The sequence below is a fragment of the Eleutherodactylus coqui genome, chromosome 5 (assembly GCF_035609145.1).
Source record: "Eleutherodactylus coqui strain aEleCoq1 chromosome 5, aEleCoq1.hap1, whole genome shotgun sequence".
Classification (NCBI taxonomy): domain Eukaryota; kingdom Metazoa; phylum Chordata; class Amphibia; order Anura; family Eleutherodactylidae; genus Eleutherodactylus; species Eleutherodactylus coqui.
In genome coordinates, this window is record NC_089841.1 from 82,364,583 (window position 1) to 82,390,020 (window position 25,438).

Below are 25,438 nucleotides of genomic sequence, written 5' to 3' on the forward strand. Positions count from 1 at the left end.
ATAACGCTGCGTGAAACCCAGCAGAAATCAATCCGTGGGCAATAGGCATTAGGCCACTTTCACATGTCTATATTGTGTATGAGTATTTGTAAGCCTAAACCAGTAGTGGGTCCAAAACAAAGATGAGGTACAATTCTTTCCATGGTAGTTTTTCTCTGTTCCACTCCTGGTTTTGGCTTACAAATCTGGATGCAAAATACTAACAAAATACGGACGTGTAAAAGTGGGTCAAGAAGGGGGCAAAACATTTCTGAATTCTGGCCAGCCATTTTGATCTCCACAAAGAAAAATTTGTAATGAAACTTAAAACACAATTACAAGATGGTTGAGCATATTTAAACTTGTTGGTTTAATGGAATAAAGACATCCCCTGTTGATACACATTACTAGGGCATATAAAGTCACAATGGAATCCTCCACTAGGGATCTCCTTCTATGATCCTGAATGGAGAGCCGCTCAATAAGAGTGGCACCTATTCTGTCAGATCTTCCGTAATCCTAGTATTACAGGACAACCATTCATGTGTACGGCCATCCTGTAATACTACATTTCCTCTACAGCAGTTGGCTGTGGTTTCCTCCAGCAGGAGCAGCTAATTGCTGGGGGTACTGAAGAGTGATATTCTACCATTATAGAGGGGGGCATCTCTGTGACCCATGGAGGCATGAGGAGCGCAAGAGACGTTTATCCAAGTACAGACAGAATTGTGGTAACTCCCATGTTGGTTGAGATCCCAGAGCCTCAGTAAAGGACATGTTACTAAGCTAAGCTCCTGCCCCCTCCCTGCAGCCAGCAATGGGAGGGGTGGAGCTTAGCTTAGCCCCTCCCCCCATTGCAAACAGCCGAAGGGGAGGAGAGAGGCAGAGAGTCGGGGAGGGGGGAGGACAGCTCAGATGGTAACGTATATTGGCCGGCCATGAAAACGGCAGCCGATATACACTCTTGTGAATAAGCCCTTAGCCTGAAATTTGCAGAGACAGGCAATGCCCCAAATCCCTAGATATCTGCCCAATGTAAGTAACTTAAAATATATATATTATTGTTGGACTTTATATAGAATTTCCATTCTACAACCTTTACAGAGGTTACATGACTGTCTTTACTCTAATTTTGCTGCTGTGGAATAAAAGGGAGTGAGCTACCCATTGATTGGCTAGGTATAAAAGGCAGGTGCTATTCCTAGGCAATGGTGTCACTCAGCAGTTTTACGGAGAGCCTTATGAGGAGTGAGATGCCCCAATGCTACTGGAGAGCTGGGTTTTCTTCTACCAGAGGGAGAGTGCAACAGATTCCTAAAGTGGCGCTGCCTAGCTGTTACAATGTGGGTGCCAAAAGGGAAATCTACTGATCAACCAAGGAAACATCAGCTGTAAGTACCAACCACAAGTGCCGAGCCTTCACCAGAGAGAGACCACCGGCGATAACAGAACGGCAGCAAGTATCCAGATATTCAAGTTTCAGTATTGTGTAATTATGAGTACCAGGCTCATTACCAGGAAAACAAATTATCTTGACTTGATCACTATACAGCCATGCCAAAAGGTACTGTGCCAATTACTTCAGGGGACAGTGACTGCATATTTCAGTTAGGGGAGTTGCTGGAAACACTTATTTCGGGTGATAATCACCCTGCTACATGCGGTCAGCAATAGGGCACGGAGCCGGAAATCGCTCACCTGTTGGGAGTCGCTTGGTTTTTAGCAGAACTAAAAACGAAGCGGCTGGTCGTGTAAATAGAAGCCGCTCAATGTTTGACTGAGAGCCGTTTACTGTAAATGGAAGCAGGCATCTGGAAGAGATCCCCAGCCACTCTGCCCCATTCACTAGAACGACTATCACTCCTGAGTAAAGCACACGAGCAATAGTTGGGCGGTAGCTTATCGGATGGCTGTCAGGCGCTAATGTACCCTACAGTTGTCCTGTTTAAAAGGGACCTTAAGTTACTTTAGAGGTAACTCCTACTTTCAGCAAGTTCTGTGAAGCCATTTACCCCTGGCCAGAATAAACCATTCAGCTGTGCCAGTTCTAGATTGTGCACAATATCAGACACCCAAGGACAACCCCTTTTTTCTTTTTTCCTCCCCATCTTCAAAAAAAATCATAACACCTATTGATCCATTGACGTAGCTCCTCGAGGCCTTGTTTTTTGCAAGATGCCCCATAGTTTGTTTAGGTACCATCTTGGAATACACACAAATTCTTGATCACTTTTATTAAAAAAAAAAGTGCAATTCTGGCGTTCTGGCGTTCTTCTTTTATTATTACAAAGTTTACTGTGCAGATCAAATGTGTTACTTTTACGGATGCAGAGAAACCAAATATGTTTATGTGGCTTTCATTTTTTTTTTTTTAATTACGAATATGCGATAATTGGATCGCTCATGCATTATAGTGTAAGGCTGGGTTCTCACAGGGCAGAATCCCACCAGAAATCTTGTGGTTTTGCTGCAGCAAAGAACCGTGAGATTTCCGTTGGGAAAGCGTAGCTCCAAAACCCGCGGCACTTCGCTGCAGGTTTGGAGCGGCTTGGCCGCATGCTTTTCCACTGCGGACGGCGCCCCCATATAGAGCAGCGCGGCCGCAACAGAAGAAACAAAAATAGACATGCTGCGGCTGGGAAATCCGTGCCGCAGCAACGGCTCCTGCCCGTTTTCTTGCGACGAATTGTCTGTCCCGTGTGGACGAGATTTTTGACAAATCTCGTCCACGTGGCTGGCTGATCCCGGGATCAGCGGTCGCAGGTGGATTTGCTGCAGCGAAATTCCACATGGAATTTCCGTGGCAAATCCACCCTGTGTGAACCCAGCCTAATACCATAGTGCTACATTACACCACAATCTGACAGGCATTCAGCACTGTCATGACAGTGCTGGGCACGTTCAGAAACCTCCAAGCTGCCGTATCAAACAAACAGCACCTGACGATCGCATCTCCAAACTTCAATCGGGGGATATAAATGCCACTGACAGCAGCATTTAAAGGGTTGCCGGCAGGTGTCATCTTTAAGAAACAGCCAGAAACAACATTGTATGAAGCGGGATTGGCTTCTAATCCTACTCCATACAAACTCCGAATACACAGGATGTAACTGTACGCCCTGTGTGGTTAGCGACAACCTATTCATAGTGTATGGATTGAGTTATAGTTTAAATCAAACATTGGATACAATGCAAACAGTTCACTAAATACTGTTGTAGGTTATTGCCATATTCTTCTTCTTCATCATCCTATTCAGGGAAGCATAGTTTGTTCAACTGAACTGGCATAAAGCCTCTCCATCACTAGCGTCATATTCTGTACCTATAAGCCGCTTCAGTATATTTGCTGGAGCAAACAGTGCAACCACCTAAAATATGCAATACGAAAGACCCCAAAGAGCTGCCAAGGTTAATGTTAGGTAAGAAATTACTATATCTTGCCTAGAAGCATAGGAGCTAGTGAGAGGGTAATTGATCACCACTATAGCCACTACGCCCTGTTTTATTATACCCCCATAAATATGCCCCACATGAATACACAGATTTCAGGCAGATGTATACATTTTTTTTTATTTTGGCACAATTTGTACAAAATTTAAATTAGACACTTGGTGCCGACTCGCAGCATTTGATGCATTATTGACGGTGTCATGTCTCGGAAACGAGACAGTCATTCATAGTCAGATCCAAAAGTAGTTCATTCAAAGTTGATGCCTTAGACATTCACATAGCGTTATTTTGTGGTTCGTAAGGATTTTCAAAGTAAGAAAAAATTACTTCTCATTCTATATCCATGCGTACGTACAAGAGTGTTCAGTCTCAAGGGCGACCAACAGATAAATATATGTACATCTGTTGAAACAAGAGGAAGTAGACCGTTTTGTCATCAGCATACAATCCCAAATAAGTTATAGTAAAAATACAGGTTTGACATAGTGTTGGAAAAAAAGTGCAAAAACAATTGTGCTTATTGGTAATCAGTATATGCCCGATTGTCAAGTAATTCACAGCACCACGGCCGGGTACAGCTTAGATAGATCGTTTCCCATGTTGTCAATGGTGTTTGTCTTTCACATATCCATTCTGAAATGCTTTCCCATTCTGATGTGCTTTTGGAAGCCTCTGCCCCTTTGTGTAGGCATGAAACCAGAAGTTGAGGAACAGGATTAAGAAGATGACTCCATACAGCAAAATGATGTATAAGAAGACTGGGTATTGGTATGGACAATCTTTCATGAAGAAGAACTGTCCAATATGGAACGTGACCATGATAAACTGTGTCTAAGGGGAAGAAAGGGAAAAAATTAACATATCAGCATAACTGCTTTAGATTAAGTCATCTCCCAACAAGACGTAAATCTGTCATTTATATTGTATTTAGTACAGTATTTATCATTTCCTTACACATAAAAGCCATATTAAGAATGTATTCTACCAAAACAAAAGCAACTACATGTCATGATGAAAGAACGTTTGCCCAGAATTTAAAGTAAATAGTGTGGCAAGGCAATACACAGAATGGCCTACAGGGGCCTGTAAACAGACCTTTGTGTACTGGAAGGTGTGTTAATCAGCAGGGACAGCAGACCTTTGTGTACTGGAGGGTGTGTCTGTATAATAGATTAGGCTGTTATGAGTACTATAGCCCAGAGTTGGCACTAAGGTTAGTATTACGTCAATTCTACAACTGGCACAATTTGCACTACATTCTATGGGTCATGCTAATATAATTCTACTAATTAAAAATATTATTTGTATAGCCTGTAGACTCAGATATCCCTTACCAACCCTCTAATATATTCTAATTGCCCCTGTAGTCTTTCAGTTGCTCCTGTGATGCACAATCATCACTAGATTGACCCTCTATCTTGTTAGATTATTTTCTAGTTAAGTGAAGTAAGAGGACTGGTTCCATTTTGCTTTTTGTGCTTGCCAGACAAGCAGTTATAGTTAATTAGACAAGCAATAATAGTACTGTCAGTGAGGATAGGGTGAGATGGGGTGGGGTTGGGGGTCTATTTGATCATCTGTGGCTAGCACTTTGGCAAGAATGGGGACAAGGACTCTTTCATTTTATCCATAAGTATAAGTTCTGGTGGTCAGATCATTTATGTCTATTGTTACATTTGTAAGAGGGGTACGTAATAGTGTTCACCATTTCATACTATGATGTTTTGTCGTAATGGTACTGAGGCAGGAACAGGTAAACAAGCCTCCAGCGGTAGAGCATGGGGGCTGCTATGTTGTAAATGGAAGCAGAAGGGTGTGTTCCCCTGATTGATGCTGCAGAGACACAGCAATTGTTCTATGGACGGTTTCTCCTCCAGTGTGCAGAAAAGAGAAATGGAATAGTGGATTCAGAGTCTAGCGTTCTCACTCCAGCCACTCGAACAACAGCGGCTTGTCTATGAAAGTCATCTCCAGCTGCTAGATGGAAGAACACTACAGATTCTGCATATTGAGAGTCCTGTAAATGGTCTAGACAGACTCATTGTTGTTAGTTGAGTATTTTGGTAACTGGATACGAACGTTTGCTATCCTACCTTAAACATCAGAACTGTTTTAGTAAAACATCCTACAAGTCTGAACTAGGCCAAAGTCCGAGACACAGTTTGATACCCTCTTGCTGTAGTTTTTTTAAAGTTATCATTTAGTGCAGCAACAACGTCTGTGAAGTCCTATGTGTGTTATCTGTGAAGCCTCTGGCCACAGTGGCCAATAGGGCCTACTTCAGAACCCATCCCTCCACCGAACAGGTATGGCCAGAACCTGATCATGAATTCCCCATGGCCCATCTTCCGACCCAAGAGAATAAGGAGAACATGGCTTCATTCATGGAGCTCAGTCTGGCACTCCCCGTTTCTCAGCCAGGACCCTTGTTGCCCAACAGGCTGGTATTGACCATAAGAACCAGGGAAGCCTCGAGCCTGCCACCTCACATGTTCACACCTCCAAGGTGAGGACATCCTTCCCAAAGAAATGGATCCAGTTATCCAAGTACTACAGATAGTGGGAAAGTAACCTCAGGAAAGGTTTTTAAAGGTCTATGGCATATTCATAATTATGTCCCTCCATATTACAGGAGTGTTTTACTATTACTAGAGTGCTCTGCATTCTATATTAATATCTGCTTTGCTCAAGATGGAAAATTATCAGGCAACAACTATGAATTTAAGTGCAATAGTACGAACAACTTCCAGGAAGAGAAATGCTAAAGCCTGTTCAATAGATGTTATGTTAAGGAATTAAAGAGAAAAACCCACCAGCTGTATAGAGGTCATGTACTTTTTCCACCACAGGTACTTCTGGTAGGCCGGCCCCAGTGCAGAGAGTCCATAGTAACTGTACATAATGATATGCACAACACAGTTCACCAACGCATGGAATGTGCCCAAGCCACCTGAATGGGGTTAGACATGGGAAAGAATAACATACTGTAGGTGTGTACAGCTTCTCACCGATCTATGATAAACTAAAGCCACCAGCAAGAAAAGTAAAATTGCTGAAAGGGACAAAAGAAGAATGCACACGTAACGTTCACACTTCTGGTTTGCTTTTTTTGGTCACTCTTTTAAATTATGTTTGACAAAATGCAAAAAAATGCTTTTAGAATAACCTATTTAGGGCTGATTGAGTCCCATTTGAAAAAATAATCAAAGAACTTAAACTGGGTTTACAGTATGGCTTCTGTTGATAAAAGCCCGAAGACATCCATTTTTTGCACAGTTACCCATAGATCTTTATGAACCCTGGGACTTATGGGTTCTGTCAGGTTTTTATTGGGGTTTCTATATACTGTAGAGACCAATAAACACTAATGTGAACTAAAATCACTACATTTCACACCCAGTGCTTTGGATGTTCACAGATAATAAGTACAACATGTAAATTCTCCAAGTTGGACAATTTTGTACTCAAACTATTTTTGTTGTTTGTAGATTGCAAAATTGTCACGGCGGAGATATTACTGAGGTGTGGAAAGTAGAAGGGGTTTCACTGATCATTGTCTCCCAAGACATTTCCATTGCAGTCACATTGTAATAAAGAAAATTGGTATAGAACAAATTCTGCCCTTGTATACTTGTCCATTATCTGGAAGCACTGCACACATAATTGAGATTGGTTGTATGAGATTAAAAAAAATGGAGCCTAGATTTTTGCAGAAACCGCACCAACCTAGTTTATGGTCTGCGTCCGGTAAACCAGATCAACTTACCGGGTGCAAACTTCACACCGAACCACCAAGTCCACGGCATGATGGAGTGATGAAATACATGGAGGAATGTGATTTGACTGTTCTTCTTACGCAAAACAAAAAAGACCTGGGAGGGAAATATGTGTTTGCATTAAAAAAAATAAATAAATAGGAATACACACACACAGACACACACAGACACAGACACACACACAGACACACCTTACTAAACTAAATTTATATCCTGTGTGTTTGTATGGAGGGGAATCGAGAGCCTATCCCACCCCATATAACGCGGGTGTCAGCCGTTTCTCACTGCTGTCACTTACCAGAAACAGCAGCGATCAGCATTAATACTGATCGCAGCTGTTAACCCCGTAAATGCGGCTGTCTCTTCTGACAGCTGCATTTAAATCTCCTGATTGGTTTTACAGGATCCTGAACGGCCCCCACAAGATATAATCATGAGGTTGCCAGAGGCTTTTTGAAGTGCTGCCGTGGTGTGGCTTGATAGACTGCCTGTCATATTGTGGTATAATGGTAACCCTTGCAGTATTAGTAGTACCACTATACCCTATGGGGACCAAAAAAAAATAAATAAATTTCAAAAGGAGTTAAAAGAAAATAAATATATAAAAATACACCACTATATAAATTTGGCATTGTCACAAATTGTACTGACCCATAGAATAGAGTTATGTCAAGTTTTTCAGTAAAGTATAAGTTACATTAAATAGTACCATTGAAAAATACAACTCGGCCCACAAAAAACAAGACCTCATACAACTAGATTGATGGATAAATAAAATCTATGATTTTATTTATTTTTTTAATTGGGAGGATAAACTAGAATTAGTGATTTAAGGATGCAGCCCTTTATTCCCCTTTCATTTTCAGACGGTTTTAATAGAGGTTTGCTCTGGAATGACTGTTTCTATCCTGTTCAGCCATGCAGCCAATCGCTAAGGAAGATCAGTCATCATCAGCATAGAGCTACTGACAGGAAAGGCTTCTCCTCAGCGTCTGCATTCTGGCACATTATTCTTCGCACACAGCAAAGAATAATTAGACAAATAGGTCAGTTTTCTTTCCTCCCACAATCTTATTTCTTTTCTCCTGGCTGGCTTCAGATGCTGTGAAGAGAAGCAGTCCCTCTTTAGAAGACGCTGTGTTCATCCCTGCTCCCAGAGTACCTAGTGCACTATATGGCAATGCACTGGGCATAATCCCAAGGCAGACTACGCACTGGGTACTGGGAAGGGGTGGAGATGGCACACCAAAGAAGCTGGATGCTAAAGGAGAACGCAGCGTCCATGGCCAAGAATAATGCGCCAGAGTGCAGACAACGAGGAGAAGCTTTACCGGTTGTCAGTAACTCTATTCCACTATGTAGCTAAAGATGGCTTTCCTCAGCAATGAGTCTTCAGCTGCATAGCTAAATAGGGCAGGGGTTGTAGAGCAATTTTCTATTAAACTCATATGGAATTGGATTAAGGAAAAAAAAAAAAAAAAAAACACAATCACAACAGTTAAAGTCATCCAAAAGGTGTCCCGACACCTAGAACCAGCTGGCCAAAGGGGCCGCAGCACTCCAATGAGTGCCACATCCCCTTCCTTGCTTGCCAGGTATGGTGCCATAAATTTGATGATCGTTGTACCTAGTATTGCTGCTCAGTCCCATTCACATTCCCAGGCCTTGCATTTGCATGGTGGAGGTTAGGAAGAATAGTTGCTGGCCAACAACTTTCACCTTTGACCTATCCTCTAGATAGACTATTAATAGTTGATGGACAGGGTCCGCCACTCAGGATCCCAGTCTATCAGCTGACTATCTAGCCCACTGTCAATGCAGTGGGCCGACATTGTCATTAACAGTCAGGACAAGAAATACTCCCATTACAATCAACGAGAGTTGCACTGCTAAGACACTTCCTGTCCTTCCTGATCAGGACATCACATCCTGTCCCAACCAAAAGAGGAGCAAGAAGTGCCATAGCAGCATGGCTCTCCCTCTGACTTCAATGAGAGTGGAGTCAAAGCATGCATTTTCTCCCATCTTTGCTTATGACAACGTCTGTCCTGTTTGACTGGACAGAAGACTGGATGATCAGCTGATGAATGGAGGTCCCGAGTGGCGGATCCCTGTCAAACTACTGAGGACCTATGCAGAGAATAGATCATCAGTGGAAAAATGAAAAGGAGGGCAGATAATAATCCCTTTAGGGTGTACGGGCACCTCCAGTCTTATTACTTAAGAAGTTAATTCAGAATAGATGTACGTCCTTTTGTCTTTTTTTTAAATGGCCACCACAATACAAAAGTGCCGATTTATAGCAAACTTTATTAGCCGATTTATTAATCTCTGAACCATTTTATGTTTTGGGTGGCTTTTTAAACTAAAGACTGTCAAAAATAATTCACTTGAATGACATGAACAGTCGTTAATGCAGCTAGCACTAAGGATAAAACAATGCTTGTGAGGTGTATAACCTTATCCGAATACACTTACTGTGTCAAGTAACTCTATAAACTTGGAAAAATAGAAGAGCCAGCATGTCCATGCCATCTGCAGAAGGAGAGAAACAGAAGACTAGTTAATTGTTCTCCTTTAAATTATTTCCCATTCGCCCGTGCTTACAAGTGACGTGGTGCACACCATTGTTCTTTCCACAATCAAAGTGTAAGATGCCAGCGCTACAAAGAACTTATTTACTTCCACGGGGATACAGAGGACAATGCTGTACTTCAAGCAGCGGACAATATACATTCAGCAATGGCTGCATATACTGCAGCAATCCTATAGAGTCTTACGCTGCATACAGATACATTGCTCAATCTTCAGTTAGGCCATGCATGTAGGTGTCTTGATTAGGGACATTTGGGCATATTTACAAGTGTTTTGTAGAAATATCTGCAGCAGTCCCGCGTGTTGCAATGGGGCTTGCAAAAATTCATGCACATGTTGCAAAAAAAAAAACCCCATTCACATGCGTGAAACTGATTTGTAGGCCGCAGAAATTTCTGCAGCAAGGCTGCATTGTGTTACTAGACCCCAAGTTTAAAGTACCATTAATTTTTCGATTGTTAAAAAGATACTACACAAAGATGTTTTAACCCCTTAGTGACCTGTTTGCGCCTTAATGACCAGGCCAAACTTTGGAAATCTGACGTGTGTCACTTTAACATTGAATAACTTTGTAAAAGTTTTGCATGTTCAAGTGAGTCTGACATTGTTTTTTTCACCACATGTTGTGCTTCATTTAGGCAGTAAAAATAATGATAGAATTTGCGTATATTTATTAAAAGCGTAAAAATTGGGAACATTTTGCAAAAAAAAAAAAATAATAAATTTGTAATTTTTTTCTCATTTTTAACTGCAGGATCTCAAATATGTGCAAACATAATATAGAAATTTTTGATAAGATATATATTTCCATCTGTTTACTTTATTCTGGGCGCACATTGGAAAAACTTTAGTGTTTTTTTTTTATCCATTTAGAAGACGTACAAATTTAACATTAATTGTTAATATTTTGAGGAACACTGTTTTCCTGCACCAAGCCAAGATTGCAAAGGCTCATGGGAGTCAGAATGATAGGTACCCCCATAAATGACACCATCTTAATGTATTCATTGAGGGGGTGGGGGGGGGGGGTCAGGAGTATTTTGACCCCACAGTTTCTTAAGTAATTTCACCTCCCCCCATGGTTTGGATCCGTGATGGGATGTGAAACTTTAGCTTTTTTTTAACTTTTACGTGATCGCCGTTATCCATTACAGCAGCCCCCATGAGATCTCCAGGCTCTTGGCTACATTTAGTAGCCAAGTGTGGGAAGATTTTAAATTACCCTGACAATCTGCGGCTTTTGCGAATGCGTCCGCCATTTTGGCGACAAGTGCGTGTGCAGAAGCTGAGGTAAGGTCCGTGGATAAATCCGGGGGTCTTAGGTACCTAATTTCGTCTCCCCTCACTGATATGATCCATGAGGGAAGAGAAAACAAACTTTTTTACTATTACATGATTGGATATCCATTGGATAACAGTGAGCATGTGACTGGGAACCGCATACAGCGGCTCCTGGTGACATCTCCCTGCTCTCGGCTACTCATACTAGCCGGGAGCAGGGAGCTTTTAAACTTCCCGTGCCTCCCGGCCCTTTGCGCGTGACATGATGACATTTGGCACGCATGCGCAAAAGACAGGCGTCAGGTCCTGGAGAACCAGAATGCCGTGGGACATCGCGAAGGACGGGGGTGAGTATTCTCAGCTCCTCTAACGGATCCAATCCATAAGGGGAGCTGAAACAGTAGCTTTTATTTTAACTTTCTATCGACTTATCGCCAGTATACGGTGACCGGGAGGGGGTCCCACCACTCGGGATGACAGCTCCAAAATGTCGGCTACCTCCGGTAACAGACAGCATGGAGCTGTCACGTCCACAGCCTGCACTGCTTTCATTACCAGAGGATGCATGTTTTTACGTCCTCTGGAATTGAAGCCCAGCAGGCCAGGACGTAAAAAGGCAATAGGGTGGTCACTATGGGGTTAAGATAAAATGTACCCCCCCCCTTAATCAATTTGAAAAACATACACCAAGCTCCAGAAACAAAATAGCATCAAATGTCTAATTGCATGCAGTTTACAGATACCAATAGATTGAGTGTGCTGACACTTGTAATATAGTATTCACTCTCCCCATAATAACTATGTATAATTTTTTTTCATTCTTTCCATACCAAAATCAAATTAAAAAAAAATATTAATAAAAGCAGAAATATGCAGACAGCTAAAAAGGCGGTAAACCAACGCAGTGCTATCAAGTACAAATACAAGTAAATATCAAAGTTTGAAGCAAAGTGCTTGTGGATAAAAGCAAGGCAAACCACCACACGTTTGACTTATGCTTCGTCTAGGAGGGTGAGGCTCTTATTGATTTCTATGGGTTTTGAGAATATCTAGCCATCCAATTGTATTGTTTGTCCAGCAAATTTAATTTATTGGTGTCCATAGTGGTTAATAGCATTTTTTTGTAAAGCAGCCATTCTATGAAAGATTCCAAAAATGCCTCTATGAAAAAAATAAAATAATAATGAGTAGTGGACTCCATTGGACACCATGTATTCTGGAGGAATTGTCCCCTAGACCCAACACTTCACCATACAAACAGAAGCTCGATGTTTTGCTGCAGGCTCTATGCACTTCTGATATGCACTTTAATCTAGTAAGGCATTCTAAAAATGTCTGGCTTATTCACTTTTGATGACCGAATGTTGGACCAAAAAAAAAGTTTGTTCAAAAAGGGTATTGTGAAGATAATATTTGCTGGTTTTAAATCATTCCTGCAATAAAAGGCAAGAAAGCAGTGATATACAGGTTCTGCAGACTATTAGAAGGAATATTCTATTTAAGTCTAGGTGCACCCATTTGGGGGACTTGGGGGCAACTCACATCAGACAGCGCACACAGACCCATCCGACGCACACGGATAATGAACATGTCTAGGGCATATCTATGTTATCATCAGGGAAATTGACAGGAATAGGATATACCATGAGGTTTTTTTTCCCACAGGGATCATGAGTCTGTAATAAAAAAAAATGTCCATGTGTATAGCCCAATTAAGTATAATGGCACCATGTGCGGTCCTTGGAATTATATGGACGGCACATGGCCTGAAAATACACCCATGTGCACCTAGCGTAACTGGGTATTTAAGCAACAATTATTTTTTCAGCCCTACCTGTAACCAAGACACATAGTAAGGTACCTAGGTGATCATAACACTCGGCATCATAAATCAATTACTCACCCTTACTGCCTGGGGTGACCTAGAGTAATCCACGATGTCACATTGAAAAGAGTAACCCGTAGCCCAGCCCGACATAAGAAACTAAAGGAAAAGAGCAAATTATTAGTGTTAAAGAACAGTCAAGAAGAGCAGCATTCTGTATTAGAGTAGACTCTAAGAAAGTCCCTTTTCATATGTCATATTATATAGCCTATAGTCAACTTGGAAGGCGGAGAGGGGAGTATATAAGGGGGGGGGGGATAAGTTTACAAAGCACTTACCTCATAGCACATGTACAAAGAGTAGAGAACCATGGATAAGTTATACGTGGCCATTATGCCCTTGAGGTCGAATGGTTTCCTGTTCTCCATCATCCTGGGCCCAAATGATGTGACAAAATAAATATAGGCACCAATGATGAAGGTTTGGGAGATCGGAGTGGACATAAGGGGCCAGTCCTCCACTCGCGGATCTATCAAGACAAAGTGAAATACCAATCCATTTTAACATCTGCACAAGAGAGATATTTACTTTTTTCTTTATGTACAGATATAGCAGAGATGGGTTTATGATTTAAAGGGGTTGTCCGGTTACGGAACAACCCAGCTTTAATAGAGGTGTATGAGATAAAATAATAAACACCCTTACCCCTACACAGCCAGCGGGATCCAGCACTGGTGTGGTGGTTGTGATCACTGATAACTCAGGCGACCACTGCAGCATCAACACTCTCAACCTGAGCCCCATGATGTCAAGAGTTCAGAAATGGTCATCCAAGTTCCTGCGACGTCAGTGATCAAAACAACTACGGGGACCACAGCAGGATGAGTACGTTTCAGTTTATTTTATCCCATACAGTTCTATTGAAGTTGATTTATCCAGTAATCGAACAACCCGTTTAACTTTTGTCCATTGTGAGCGCTCCCCTAGTTGAGCTACATTCACCCGAATCTTGCGCGAGTCCTAGGTGTTGCAAGACACACGAATAGGAACGCCTTTCTTTTAATGGGGTTATAGACATGAGCAATGTTTTCCCTCACATCAAGACTGCAAGTTAGAAAAAAAAAAAGATAGATAATTGTTGCACGTTTTATTTTTTTGCGCCCCTCGGGAACACACCACACATTGTTTCTAATGGGACAGTCAAACACATTGTATGCCGTGCGATGTGATGCTTCCCATTGATATCAATGGAAAACACTTACCAATCCTCCGATGCACGTGAAACAAGCACCGGCGAGTTGCAATTTCACAGAATCGATGCAAGACTTTTTTGTATAAAAAAATGCCTTGCATCCCCGATATCACGCTTGCCCCGAGGAGTTTGTTGAGGAGTGAGGCACTCACCCCCTAGGTCTCCAGAAATGAACATGGCCGTCATCAGTGCCCAAACTAAACCTGGATTCATCACGGAAGACAACTCTGTTCCGCTTTATAGCAGTCCAGTTTTGTTGCTCGCGACACCACTGCAAACTGAGGCGATGGTGGGTGTCAGAGTCAGTACACATAATGGGCGCCATGACTCCAAATGTTCTTCAGCCAAGCACATGGAAATGGTTCTGACAGACACAGGGGCCAGTAACAATAATGCCACCTGTCTCTGGATGTCGCTCAACTAAACAGTTGGAGCTGCTTGTGCTTGTTGAATGATTGGATCATTCTTTCTACCGGTAGTCTGTCAAGGGCATCCTGAGCCCCGTCGCCTTTTTGCTCTTGCCCTTATGCATCCACTAGTAACAGCACTATGCAAGACTCCTAACAGTCTGGTCAGAATGGCCCAGGTGGTGGGCAATTAGTCAATAAGACCATCCAGCTACTCGCATTCCAATAACGTGCCCCCTCTCAAACTCTGTTACCTGGATGAAATCTCTTCCATTTCGTCATAGAGAAGTCTAGTGTTTAACAAGCTCCACACACAACGAGCCTCTGAGAGCCTTTTTATAGGCCAAGGGTGGAACCACTTTTATGGTCTAAGGTAACAAGACCGTTCATTTAATCACACCACAAATCTAATCATTTGCATGTCTACCCGAGATGTAATCGCATGAGGAGTTTGCAGCAAAATGCCAACTAGGTGATCGATTTGTTTTTGACAGAGTGTAAATAAAGTGAAAGTGGTCACCTCTATACATGCTAGGAGTTAAAAATTTGGGACCTAAAAATGATATCGTTTGAGGTACAAATTTAATGTAATTCAGTGGGTCATGTTATATTTGGATTACCATAGGATTTCACATGTGATCATTGTGCCATTAAAATTAAAAAGAGAACCTTTACAGTCCTATAAACCAGGATCCTGAGAATGGGGTACCATGTCACCTTGTGAGAATGGAGAGGTGATGGGAGTATTTTTCCTACTGCTGCATTCTATGTGACCAAAGATAAGCCAAATAAAGCACTCAGCAGTCCCACAGTGATCAACGAAGCAAGAGTGCACATGATCAACATACCAGGGAACAAGGCAAGCTCAGACTGGCCAACAGAATTCACCGATGGACCCTGAGCCAGGAGTGGGCCATGCCACCAACACCTGAATGAGTGGTACATACTTCTAAGGAAAGGGGGCTGCATTTGTGTCCAGCCTTGTTTCCACTGAACTGTATGGAAAATGTGGTGAACTTGTGAATGGGGATCAGGTAATAGTTGCATGTAGCTGTACAATGGGCTCCCATAGTTTTTTGGTGAGCCCTAGGCACCGCAGTCTATAACCTGACACGAAACCTCTGTTGTATTATTCGTGCAGGTCCCAGCAGTCAGACCTCCTTCAGGCACTTATTCCCTATTCACAGGACAATAAGTTAGTATATTGGGATAAACCCCCTTTTACTCTGCTACATCGCATTGAACAAACTACAGAATGCTACGCTCATCAAAATTAACTCTAAACTTTAGCCATTATTCCCCAACTGAAAATTCCAAGCATTGTAGGTGTTTAGAATCTCATTAGTTACATATGGACACATTATTCTCACTACCACAAGAGTGTACTGTACCCAATGACTGAAAGGAACATATTTAGCCCAGCAGCCTCTCATAGTAAAGGGGAAGGAAGGAGGAGGTTGGCAGTGCCTTGTACATCTTAGTGTAGTATTACACGCTGTAACAACTCTTACATTCCAGCCAACCAAAATGTTGAATTGATACAATGTGGCAATTTTACCAGACATGGTAGAAAAGGGGATAGATCCTTATGACGTTCTGCCCAGGAGAGCCTCTAAAAGGGGACTTCAAAGTGACCCTTAGGAATATTGAAATATTCTAAAAGCTGCTACACAGATACTGAGAATCAAAAGTCTTGTATCAGGTCTTGAGAGTGCATATTCATGGAATGACATTGGCTGTGACATTGCTCCTGGACGTCAGCCAGCATGCTATAGATGGGAGCTATAATTATTAATCCACTCTGTTATTCATAAATAGCAGTTTGTTCCTTGTGAGCGCATTAGCCAGCCCAGCATGACTTTCATCTTCTTATACACTATTTAGCTGTTTGTATTTCATGCAGGATTTAAAGGGAACTGATTACTAAGTTTATGCTGCCCGAACCAAGGGCAGCATAAACCCGGGACAGATATACAGTGTCTGGGTTATTCTGAAATGCTTAAAAAAAAACGGACATTTCTTTCAGTGTAAACAGCAGCCGTTCAGTACTGAACAGATGCTGCTTACAGAGAATGGAAGTGGGCAAGGAGAGGGCGGGGAGACAGCTCTCCTTCAACCACCCCGTCTCCCTGCAGGCCGCGCTGAGAGCAATCCAGTGCTACTCGCTCCTGTATAACAGTATGGGAGCGAGTATACAAGGGATGAGCATTGTGCATCGTTTGCCCAACACCCGTCCCGTGTAAAAGGGCTTCAACGGTTTTTTTTTAAATGAGAGATGGAGTGATTGTGTTCAAGAATGGATCCAATAGTATTAATCCCAGTATTGGCTAGTTTGAAGTGCTTACAGAATACATCACATATAGACAGTCAAGATACATGTTCATCACACCCCATCATAAAGTTATTTTCCAAAGTCAAATGAGCAATATGCAATTTATGGCCTGTCACTCACCAGCATCCTTCATCCACTCGTCATAAAGCAGCACTGCTCTTGATGTTAAGTCCTTGAAGGCCATGTTCATTTGTGTCCTGTAAAGTAACCAAATCATATATATTCACTTCGATTTGCAAAGATAGACCAATACTACATTTACCTGACAAAGACAATTACCTGAACCAACTTGTGCAGGAACCAACAAGAGGGAGAGCCATTCTGGACCTAGTGCTAACTAACAAACCGGAACGTATAAAGGGGGTGCAGGTTGAGGGGCACTTGGGGAACAGCGACCACAATATAATCAACTTCCAGCTGTCAATCAATAGGAAGCCTTATCAGGGAGTGACAAAGAAACTAAACTTTAGTAAAGCAAAATTTGATGAGCTTAGAACTACTATCGGTAACATTAATTGGGACAACATCCTCAAAAATATCAGTACGGAGGAAAAATGGGAAAAGTTCAAAAGGATCCTAATCGCCTCATGTGAGCAGTTCATTCCCTTTAAAAATAAAAGAAACTCAGCTAAAAGGAAACCAATGTGGTTCAACAAGACGGTACGAGGGGCAATAAACGAAAAGAAGAAAGCGTTCAAACTACTAAAGCAACAAGGCAGCGAAGAAGCGCTAAAATCATACAGGGAAAAAAACAAAATATGCAAAGATACGATTAAAACTGCCAAGGAGGAAGCAGAAAGACGGATCGCAAAAGAGAGCAGAAACAACCCGAAGCTATTTTTCAGCTACATAAACAGCAAAAGGATTTGCAGGGAGAGCGCTGGCCCTTTAAAAAACAATGCAGGAGAAATCATTGATGATGACGAAGGGAAAGCAAATCTAATAAACAGTTTCTTCTCAAGTGTGTTCACCAAAGAAAAGGAAATGCCACACGAGATGCAGGGGAATAAAACGAACCCCTCACAAAATATCTCATACCTAACGCAGGAGGAGGTGCGGAAGCGTCTAAAGAAAACTAAAATTGATAAATCACCGGGCCCAGATGGATTACACCCAAGGATACTAAAGGAACTAAGTGACGAGATAGCTAGGCCGCTATACCTAATATTTCTAGACACTATCAAGACCGGAGTAGTACCATTGGACTGGCGCATTGCCAACGTGGTTCCAATTTACAAAAAAGGGAGCAAAAGTGAGCCTGGTAACTACAGGCCAGTAAGTCTCACTTCAGTAACGGGAAAAATTTTCGAGGGGATTCTGAGAGACGCCATCGATGAGTACCTCAAGGAGATTAAGGGAATAACTCCTCACCAGCATGGATTCATGAAGGGTCGCTCATGTCAGACAAATCTGATCAGTTTCTACGATGAAGTAAGCTCTAAGCTGGACCAGGGAGAATCTATTGATCTTGTATATCTGGACTTCTCTAAAGCCTTTGACACCGTGCCACATAATAGGCTAATATACAAAATGAGGCAGCTCGGACTGGGCGAAAACGTGTGTAAGTGGGTAAAAAATTGGCTCAACGATAGAAAGCAGAGGGTGGTAATAAATGGTTCGTACTCTGATTGGACCACAGTCACTAGCGGGGTGCCACAGGGTTCAGTATTAGGCCCCACTCTGTTCAACATATTTATCAATGACCTGATAGAGGGGCTGCACAGCAAAATATCAATATTTGCAGATGACACAAAATTATACAATATAATTAATGCAACGGAGGACAATGTGCGGCTACAAACGGACCTCGATAAGCTAGGGGCTTGGGCAGAAAAATGGCAAATGAAGTTCAATGTTGAAAAATGTAAGACTATGCACATGGGCAGGAGGAACGGATGTCACAAATATTCACTTAATGGGGTACCACTAGGGAAAAGTGATATGGAAAAGGATCTGGGGGTATTAGTGGATAATAGACTAAACTGGAGTAACCAATGCCAGTCAGCCGCTGCAAAGGCAAATAAAGTCTTGGGGTGCATCAAAAGAGGTATAGGGGCGAAGGACGAGAACATTATCCTTCCATTATATAAGGCACTTGTCAGACCTCACATGGAATACTGCGTACAATTCTGGACACCGGTGCTCAGGAAAGATGTCACAGTGCTTGAGGGGGTTCAAAGAAGAGCGACTAAACTAATACATGGAATGACGGGACTGGAATACCCAGAGAGGCTGTCCAAATTGGGACTATTTACTCTAGAAAAAAGAAGGTTAAGAGGCGACCAAATAACCATGTATAAGTACATGAGGGGACAACACATGGATCTCTCCCGCGATCTGTTTACACCCAGGACCACGACGGTAACAAGAGGACATCCGCTACGATTAGAGGAAAGTAGGTTTCATCACCAACACAGAAAGGGGTTCTTTACTGTAAGAGCAGTTAGACTGTGGAACTCTCTACCGGAGGAAGTGGTGATGGCAAAATCCATAGAGGAGTTTAAAAGGGGACTTGATGTCTTTCTGGAGAAGGATATTACAGGATATAAATATTAGGTTAAGTGTCAATCCTGGTATATAGGCAGGTAGGAACTATTAGGGGTTGATCCAGGGAACAGTCTGATTGCCATTAGGGAGTCGGGAAGGAATTTTTTCCCCAAAAGGGCTAATTGACTTCTGGCCTTGGGGTTTTTTGCCTTCCTCTGGATCACCACAGTAGGATAGACAGGCTGGACTAGATGGACAATGTCTTCATTCGGCCTTACATACTATGTTACTATGTTACATGCTCAACTGGCCATATAAACCTTGTGACCTCCAGTTAAAAGTTATTCGACTAGCAACATGGCACATCCATCTGACAAATTGTTGGACTTTACAAGAGCTAAAGACTTCTGGCCATGTAGGAAGGTCCAATGACTGCTACAGTGGGATGCCACATCAATGTTACAGCAGCCTTATAAACACAGTAATGGGAATAGAGAATAATTCCAATAGTGTGTATATTAGAAGTATTACTCTATTTGACGTTCAACCTCTTTAAAGATTCTGGCTCTCAGACAACCGCTTTAAGCGGCATTTTCATACTGTAAACCGATGGCACAATATGCAATCACTTTATGATCAGTTGGAGACCCGCAGAATCCTGCATCAGCACTGAAGCCCCTTCACCATTTTCCCACAGTAAACTGGTGCACCCGGCCATGCAGAGCTGCAGCCAGCCCCATTCACTTGAATGGAGCTGTGCAACACTTTATCCTGCACAGCTGGATGGCAGAGAATATCGCTTTGCAGAGAAAGCCTGAAGGGGCCACAGTACTTGATCAGTACTTCTCAGGATCTGCAAGGGACTCATAGGTTGTACCCTCACAGTAATAGAAGGATTGCATATTCTAGCAATATGCCATCACTTTATGATATGGGCATACCCATTGAACGGTGTTCTTTGTTAAATAAAGGATGGTATAGACAATAGAGCTTATTTAGGCAATAAGGTTTAATACATATAAGATCTATTACTACAACTACTGAATCAGATTGGGATTGGAGTACATTTTTGTCTTGTCGAAAATACTTCTTATTTCTAGTATGGAGAAGCCATTTTTTTTTGTGTGTGTGTGTGGGGGGGGGAACTAACTAAGAATGTAAGTGGGAAGTGTATTTGTGCATATATAATAAAAGCCTAAATGATGCCCATAAAGGACTAACTTAGTGGGTACCATAAGCATATACTGTACTCTACAACGCCAAGGTTTGGATGCCAGTTCACTCAATACGATTACCCTCCAAATGGAAAGGTCAGGTGGAGCAGTAGAAGGCCTTTAGTTTTATCAAACAAGCATTACCTAGAACAATGTTTCTCAATTCCAGTCCCCAAGTACCCTCAACAAGTCATGTTTTCAGGATTTTTTTTGTGTTCCATTGGTGATGTAGTTATGGTCAGTGCCTAAGAAATTGCCACAAGTTTTCTTTCTAAAGGATATCCTCAAATCATGATCTGGAGGTACTTGATTGGAGTTGATGAACTTACCTGGAGCAACTAATCAGTAGAGAAGGTCTATAACCTTATTACCCAACCTAACAACTTACATGTAGTCTAGTTTTCTGTCATGGTTACAAGGTACAATTCTCATCAAATGGCAGTTGTGCATGGAACATGTTCCACATATGTGCAAATTAATTCTAACAGTATGGTACCAAAAAGCCAATTGCATGCCAAAAACAGGCTGGGTTGTTTGTGATTTATAACAAGTATTACAGTGCAATCCAATATATTTTACCCCAATGTATAATATTTTTCATCACCTTCTTTTGGTTAAGCCATAAACAGATGCTTCCCATTGTTAATTTGATGGCAGTACTGTGCTAATCATGGAGAACCTCCTTCATGGCTATGTTGAAAGTCTCACCAATATGCCAGTTCATTAGTAACTGAGATCCATGGTCTCATTAGCACAATCACTTACATGCAACCTAACAGACCTTAGAGAGTAATGGTTTTTGAACAGGCCAGTGGCTCCTGTGCTATTACACATCCAGTATAGTCGCTCATGTATAAGAAAACATTCCTTGCTACAACTAAATTGTGATCACGCAATACTAAACCTGAAGAAGAGTTGAAATATTTTACATTCTTTAGACTGGAATCTTCCCACAAGTAAATAGTTTACATTCCTCCACATTCCTTCCCCCGGTATATTGCAGTTATACATGCTTACCAAGCCCAAAATTACAATTTAGATGAAAATCTCAAATTAACAATGCATAGTTTACAAACCTAAACATTGAAAATCCATTCCAAAAGAAAAAAAAAAAAAAAAAGTTTAAAAAAGCAGTCGAAGGAACGTTTCATGAGGAAACAGTGATAACCTGTTCTTAGAAGACGCCATCAATGTAGGATCAGTAGTAGGACCCCACACTCACTGAAGCCTGACAACGGTATTTCTGGTCACTAAAAATGGGTTTTAACATTGAAGCGTTCTCAACACCCAATCGAGTAGCACGACCCTCTGTTCTGTAGGGGCCCCTGATATAGGACCACCATTGACACTTATTCCATACCTATTGCAGTCATGCCTAACATTGCACACTGAGGAGGAGAAAAATAGCCTGAAACAGCTGTCTGTGTATGGATTCTGGTTTGGATTTCAATTACCAATCATTTTTAAGACTTGTATAAAGAGTTGGACGTTGATTTCAAGAAATGCTGCCATCCAATAGGTGGCACTGTAGAGGTATTGTTCCATCTCTCTTATTTGCATATTACCCAGAGGAGCATGCGCGGCATTACAAGTCTCCTCACTCACCTTCTAGGTGCACTCCATCAGGCCTCTTTCACATGGGCGATATCACCACGAGAAAATCGCAGTTGCATTTTGTGCGCTATCACAATTTTGTGGCGCTACAAAGTCACGTGACTTTGTAGCACTTTTTTGCCGGGATTGTTTTTTTCTTTGTTTTGGGGGGGGGGGGGGGTGTCTTGAAATATAAGCCTTATATTACCTAACAAGCGCTGTCCTTTCCGCCGCACTTCTCCTCTGGCAGTTCGGAAGTACTAATTTGTAGTCTTCAGCCATCGCTTCCTGGTCAGAGCGTTAAAAAAGTCCTGCCTCCAGGAAGCGCTGGTTCTGATTAGTTGAGCCGCTGTGCTCGAGAACCAATCAATGCAGCGCTCGATGAGCCAATCACAGCCATTGCGATAAATGGAGAGATTATTTCATCCAGCGCTACAGTGATTGACTGAGCCACAACATTTCAAAACCAATCAGAGTCAGCGCTTTCTGGAGGCGGGATTTTTTAACCCCCTGACCAGGAAACACTGGCTGAAGACTACAGTCAAGTGTGCCAGAGCTTCGGGAGGGTAAGTGTGGTGGACCGGACAGAGTCTGTTAGGTAATGTATTGTTTTGTTTGTTTTTTTAATGTAGCTAGGTTGTGTTTTTGCGATGCAACGGAAAGGAAGGCTCCATAGAGAAACATGGGCTACATAAATCTCGGCAGTCTACATGTACATCTACAAAGAAACATGATTGACAAAAAGCAATGCTGGAGGACATCAATACTTTAGGTAATGCCACAAAACAAGCCGACACATTTTAAGAGGACAACTCCAGGTCTCACCTAAAGATTCTTTTACATGGGCTGATCACTCAGCCTACAGGGACAAATGATCTTAGCAACTGTTCAACACCATTCTCTGCCTATGTAAAAGGAAATTCAAAGCACCGATTGACTTGTGTATCTGCTTCTTAGATTGGGCCAAGAATTTATGTTAACTAAAAAGGATTTCAGCTCTAACATTACCTGTTTAATGTTCTTTACAACTTTTAGTATTTACTCTGCAAATTAAAGAAATGTAGAAGAAGAACAAGAGCACAGCGGTGTGAATGTGCCGAAAACTGGTTGGTCCAGTTGAGCAGGATAGGATTGTATGGGCATTTTCTGTCAATCTCCTAGCACTATATAAACAATCATTATGAACAGCATAATCTTTACAATCTTTTCTAGTGACTAACACTAGTAGTAACTGTTACTATATACTTCTATATACAACGGCCCTTTTACACGGAACGGTTTTGTAAAATGATAATTGTGCCAACAAGCGAAAATGAACGCTAAACGCAGTTAACAATCGAATGCAGAATAAATAGTTCGCTTTTTGTTCATTGTTCCTTTTATACAGGCATAAAAATCCTCGTTGGCTCGTTCACTAATCGTTTGGTTTAAATACCGATTGTTCGGCCATTCTCAATCACTTATACAGTGAATGTGAACGACTGAATGATTTATCTCTTGCACAAGCCAACAGTGTATCTGCCCGACATCGTTCACTCACACGATACATTTGTGACTCCCCAATTATTACATCATTTCTATCATACTACTTGTATTTCCTCCACTAACTGTTAAAGGGGTTGTCTGCTTTAGGCTACTTTCACACTTGTGTTAGGGCTCAGTTCAAGGTTTCCATCGCTCTGCTCCATTTTTGGATGAGAAAAACTGAAACTGATGAAATGGAAAAAAAACGGATGCCATGTACTGTGGCGTTTCAAAAACAGAAAGGCTTCTGCTTGCTTCCCATTCTTTTTTTGTGTGCTTTAAACCATATTGAAGTCAATGGTGAAAAAGGGATCCAGTTTTATTTTAGTTTTTCTCCCCCCAAAACAAAGCAGAAAGCTGGAAACCCTGAACTAAGCCCTAACGCAGGTGTTAAAGCAGCCTTAGAAAACCCATTGTTGAATACCTTAGGCCTCCCGCTCACGGGCAGATTTGCATTGTGAAGTCCACGGTGGGCATCCTTTTCCGGACTGCACAGCAAATACCGCCCCATAAGCATGCTGTGGCAAATTGCTATTTCATCTCCACGAGCGGAAATCTATTGCGATTTTCCACTTCCGGAGAAGAAATTGCAGCATGTTGCGATTGTGTACAGGCTACTATTGAAGTCAATGGAAGCTGTCAAGCCCGCAGCACTTCTGCAGTGAGCACTGTGGAAGTATCGCAGGATCCACATCATCACCTAGCGTCGGTGGCTACTGGGCATGCCAACGAGGTGCCGGCCGGCACATCCGCAGTGCAGAAAGAAGCCGACAGACAGGTACGCAGGGGTCAACGGGTCAAACTCCGCTGCGGGAATCCGGAGTTCACCCGCTCAAGACTTTTACATTAGGCAAAGCAGAAAACAATCTGCTAAACATAAATGTAAAAAAACAATTAACTCATAAGTATCTGTTAGATAACTAACTATTAACAGTCCCTTTTTTTACAATGATGTCTGAAAAAAATTTTGAAAAAAATAAATAAAAAGGCAATTTGACCCATTTCAACAGATGGTGTCTGTATATTAGGAAATATTATAATATCAACAAGTTGGGAAAACAGCTCTGTTCAGGGCTAAACGTGTTGACCTAAGCTACAGTCCACCAATAAAGTTGAGGTTGATGACTTGGACAAATGAGCTCCCCAATCACTGCGCTACTGCGGGGTGCTTGAGACCTCAAGGGAGTTGCTCTGTAACAGAGAACTATAGAACCTGGTTGCCTGGCTGTATGTATAATCTGCACATCGTATGCCACACATTGCCATTAATAATACATAACCTAGAAATGATATCAATATGTCCTTTGACAGAATGGAAGTTGTCCTCTAGATAGTAACATGACGCCAGGCATATGAACCACGTCACATCTTTGTGATGTCTAAATATTAACATAGCGACATAAGCAAGGCTGAATAAAAAGCACAAGTCCATCTAGTTCAGCCAATTATCCTGCAATGTTGATCCAAAGGAAGGCAAAAACTCCAATGAGGTAGAAGACTATTTTCCTCAATTTAGGGGGGGGGGGGGGGGGGGAAATACTCCCAGATTACAAATCTGACAGTCAGAATACTCCCTGGATCACCGGCCCTTCTGAAGTAATTAGTGACTATAACATGTAATACTGAAGAAGTGTCCTGGCCCCTCCTGTACTCTTATCAAGTTTGCCATCCCCACATCCTCAGGCAGAGTGTTCCACAGTCTCACTGCTCTTACAGTAAAGAA

At 42.0% G+C, this 25,438-nt stretch overlaps 1 protein-coding gene across 1 annotated transcript in view; it reads right to left on the bottom strand.

The window, feature by feature from the left end:
• Positions 1–3,522: 3,522 nt before the first annotated feature.
• ELOVL7 (ELOVL fatty acid elongase 7) overlaps positions 3,523–25,438 on the bottom strand; it is a 33,540-nt gene continuing 11,624 nt past the window's right edge. Inside the window, exons 2-8 of the mRNA XM_066602776.1 lie at positions 17,018–17,094; positions 13,245–13,435; positions 12,985–13,065; positions 9,684–9,740; positions 7,196–7,301; positions 6,243–6,379; positions 3,523–4,260 (exon numbers count right to left, since the gene is read on the bottom strand). Coding sequence (XP_066458873.1) covers positions 4,033–4,260; positions 6,243–6,379; positions 7,196–7,301; positions 9,684–9,740; positions 12,985–13,065; positions 13,245–13,435; positions 17,018–17,087 — 870 coding nt within the window. The 5' untranslated portion in view covers positions 17,088–17,094 and the 3' untranslated portion in view covers positions 3,523–4,032. The remainder of the gene's footprint in view (positions 4,261–6,242; positions 6,380–7,195; positions 7,302–9,683; positions 9,741–12,984; positions 13,066–13,244; positions 13,436–17,017; positions 17,095–25,438) is intronic.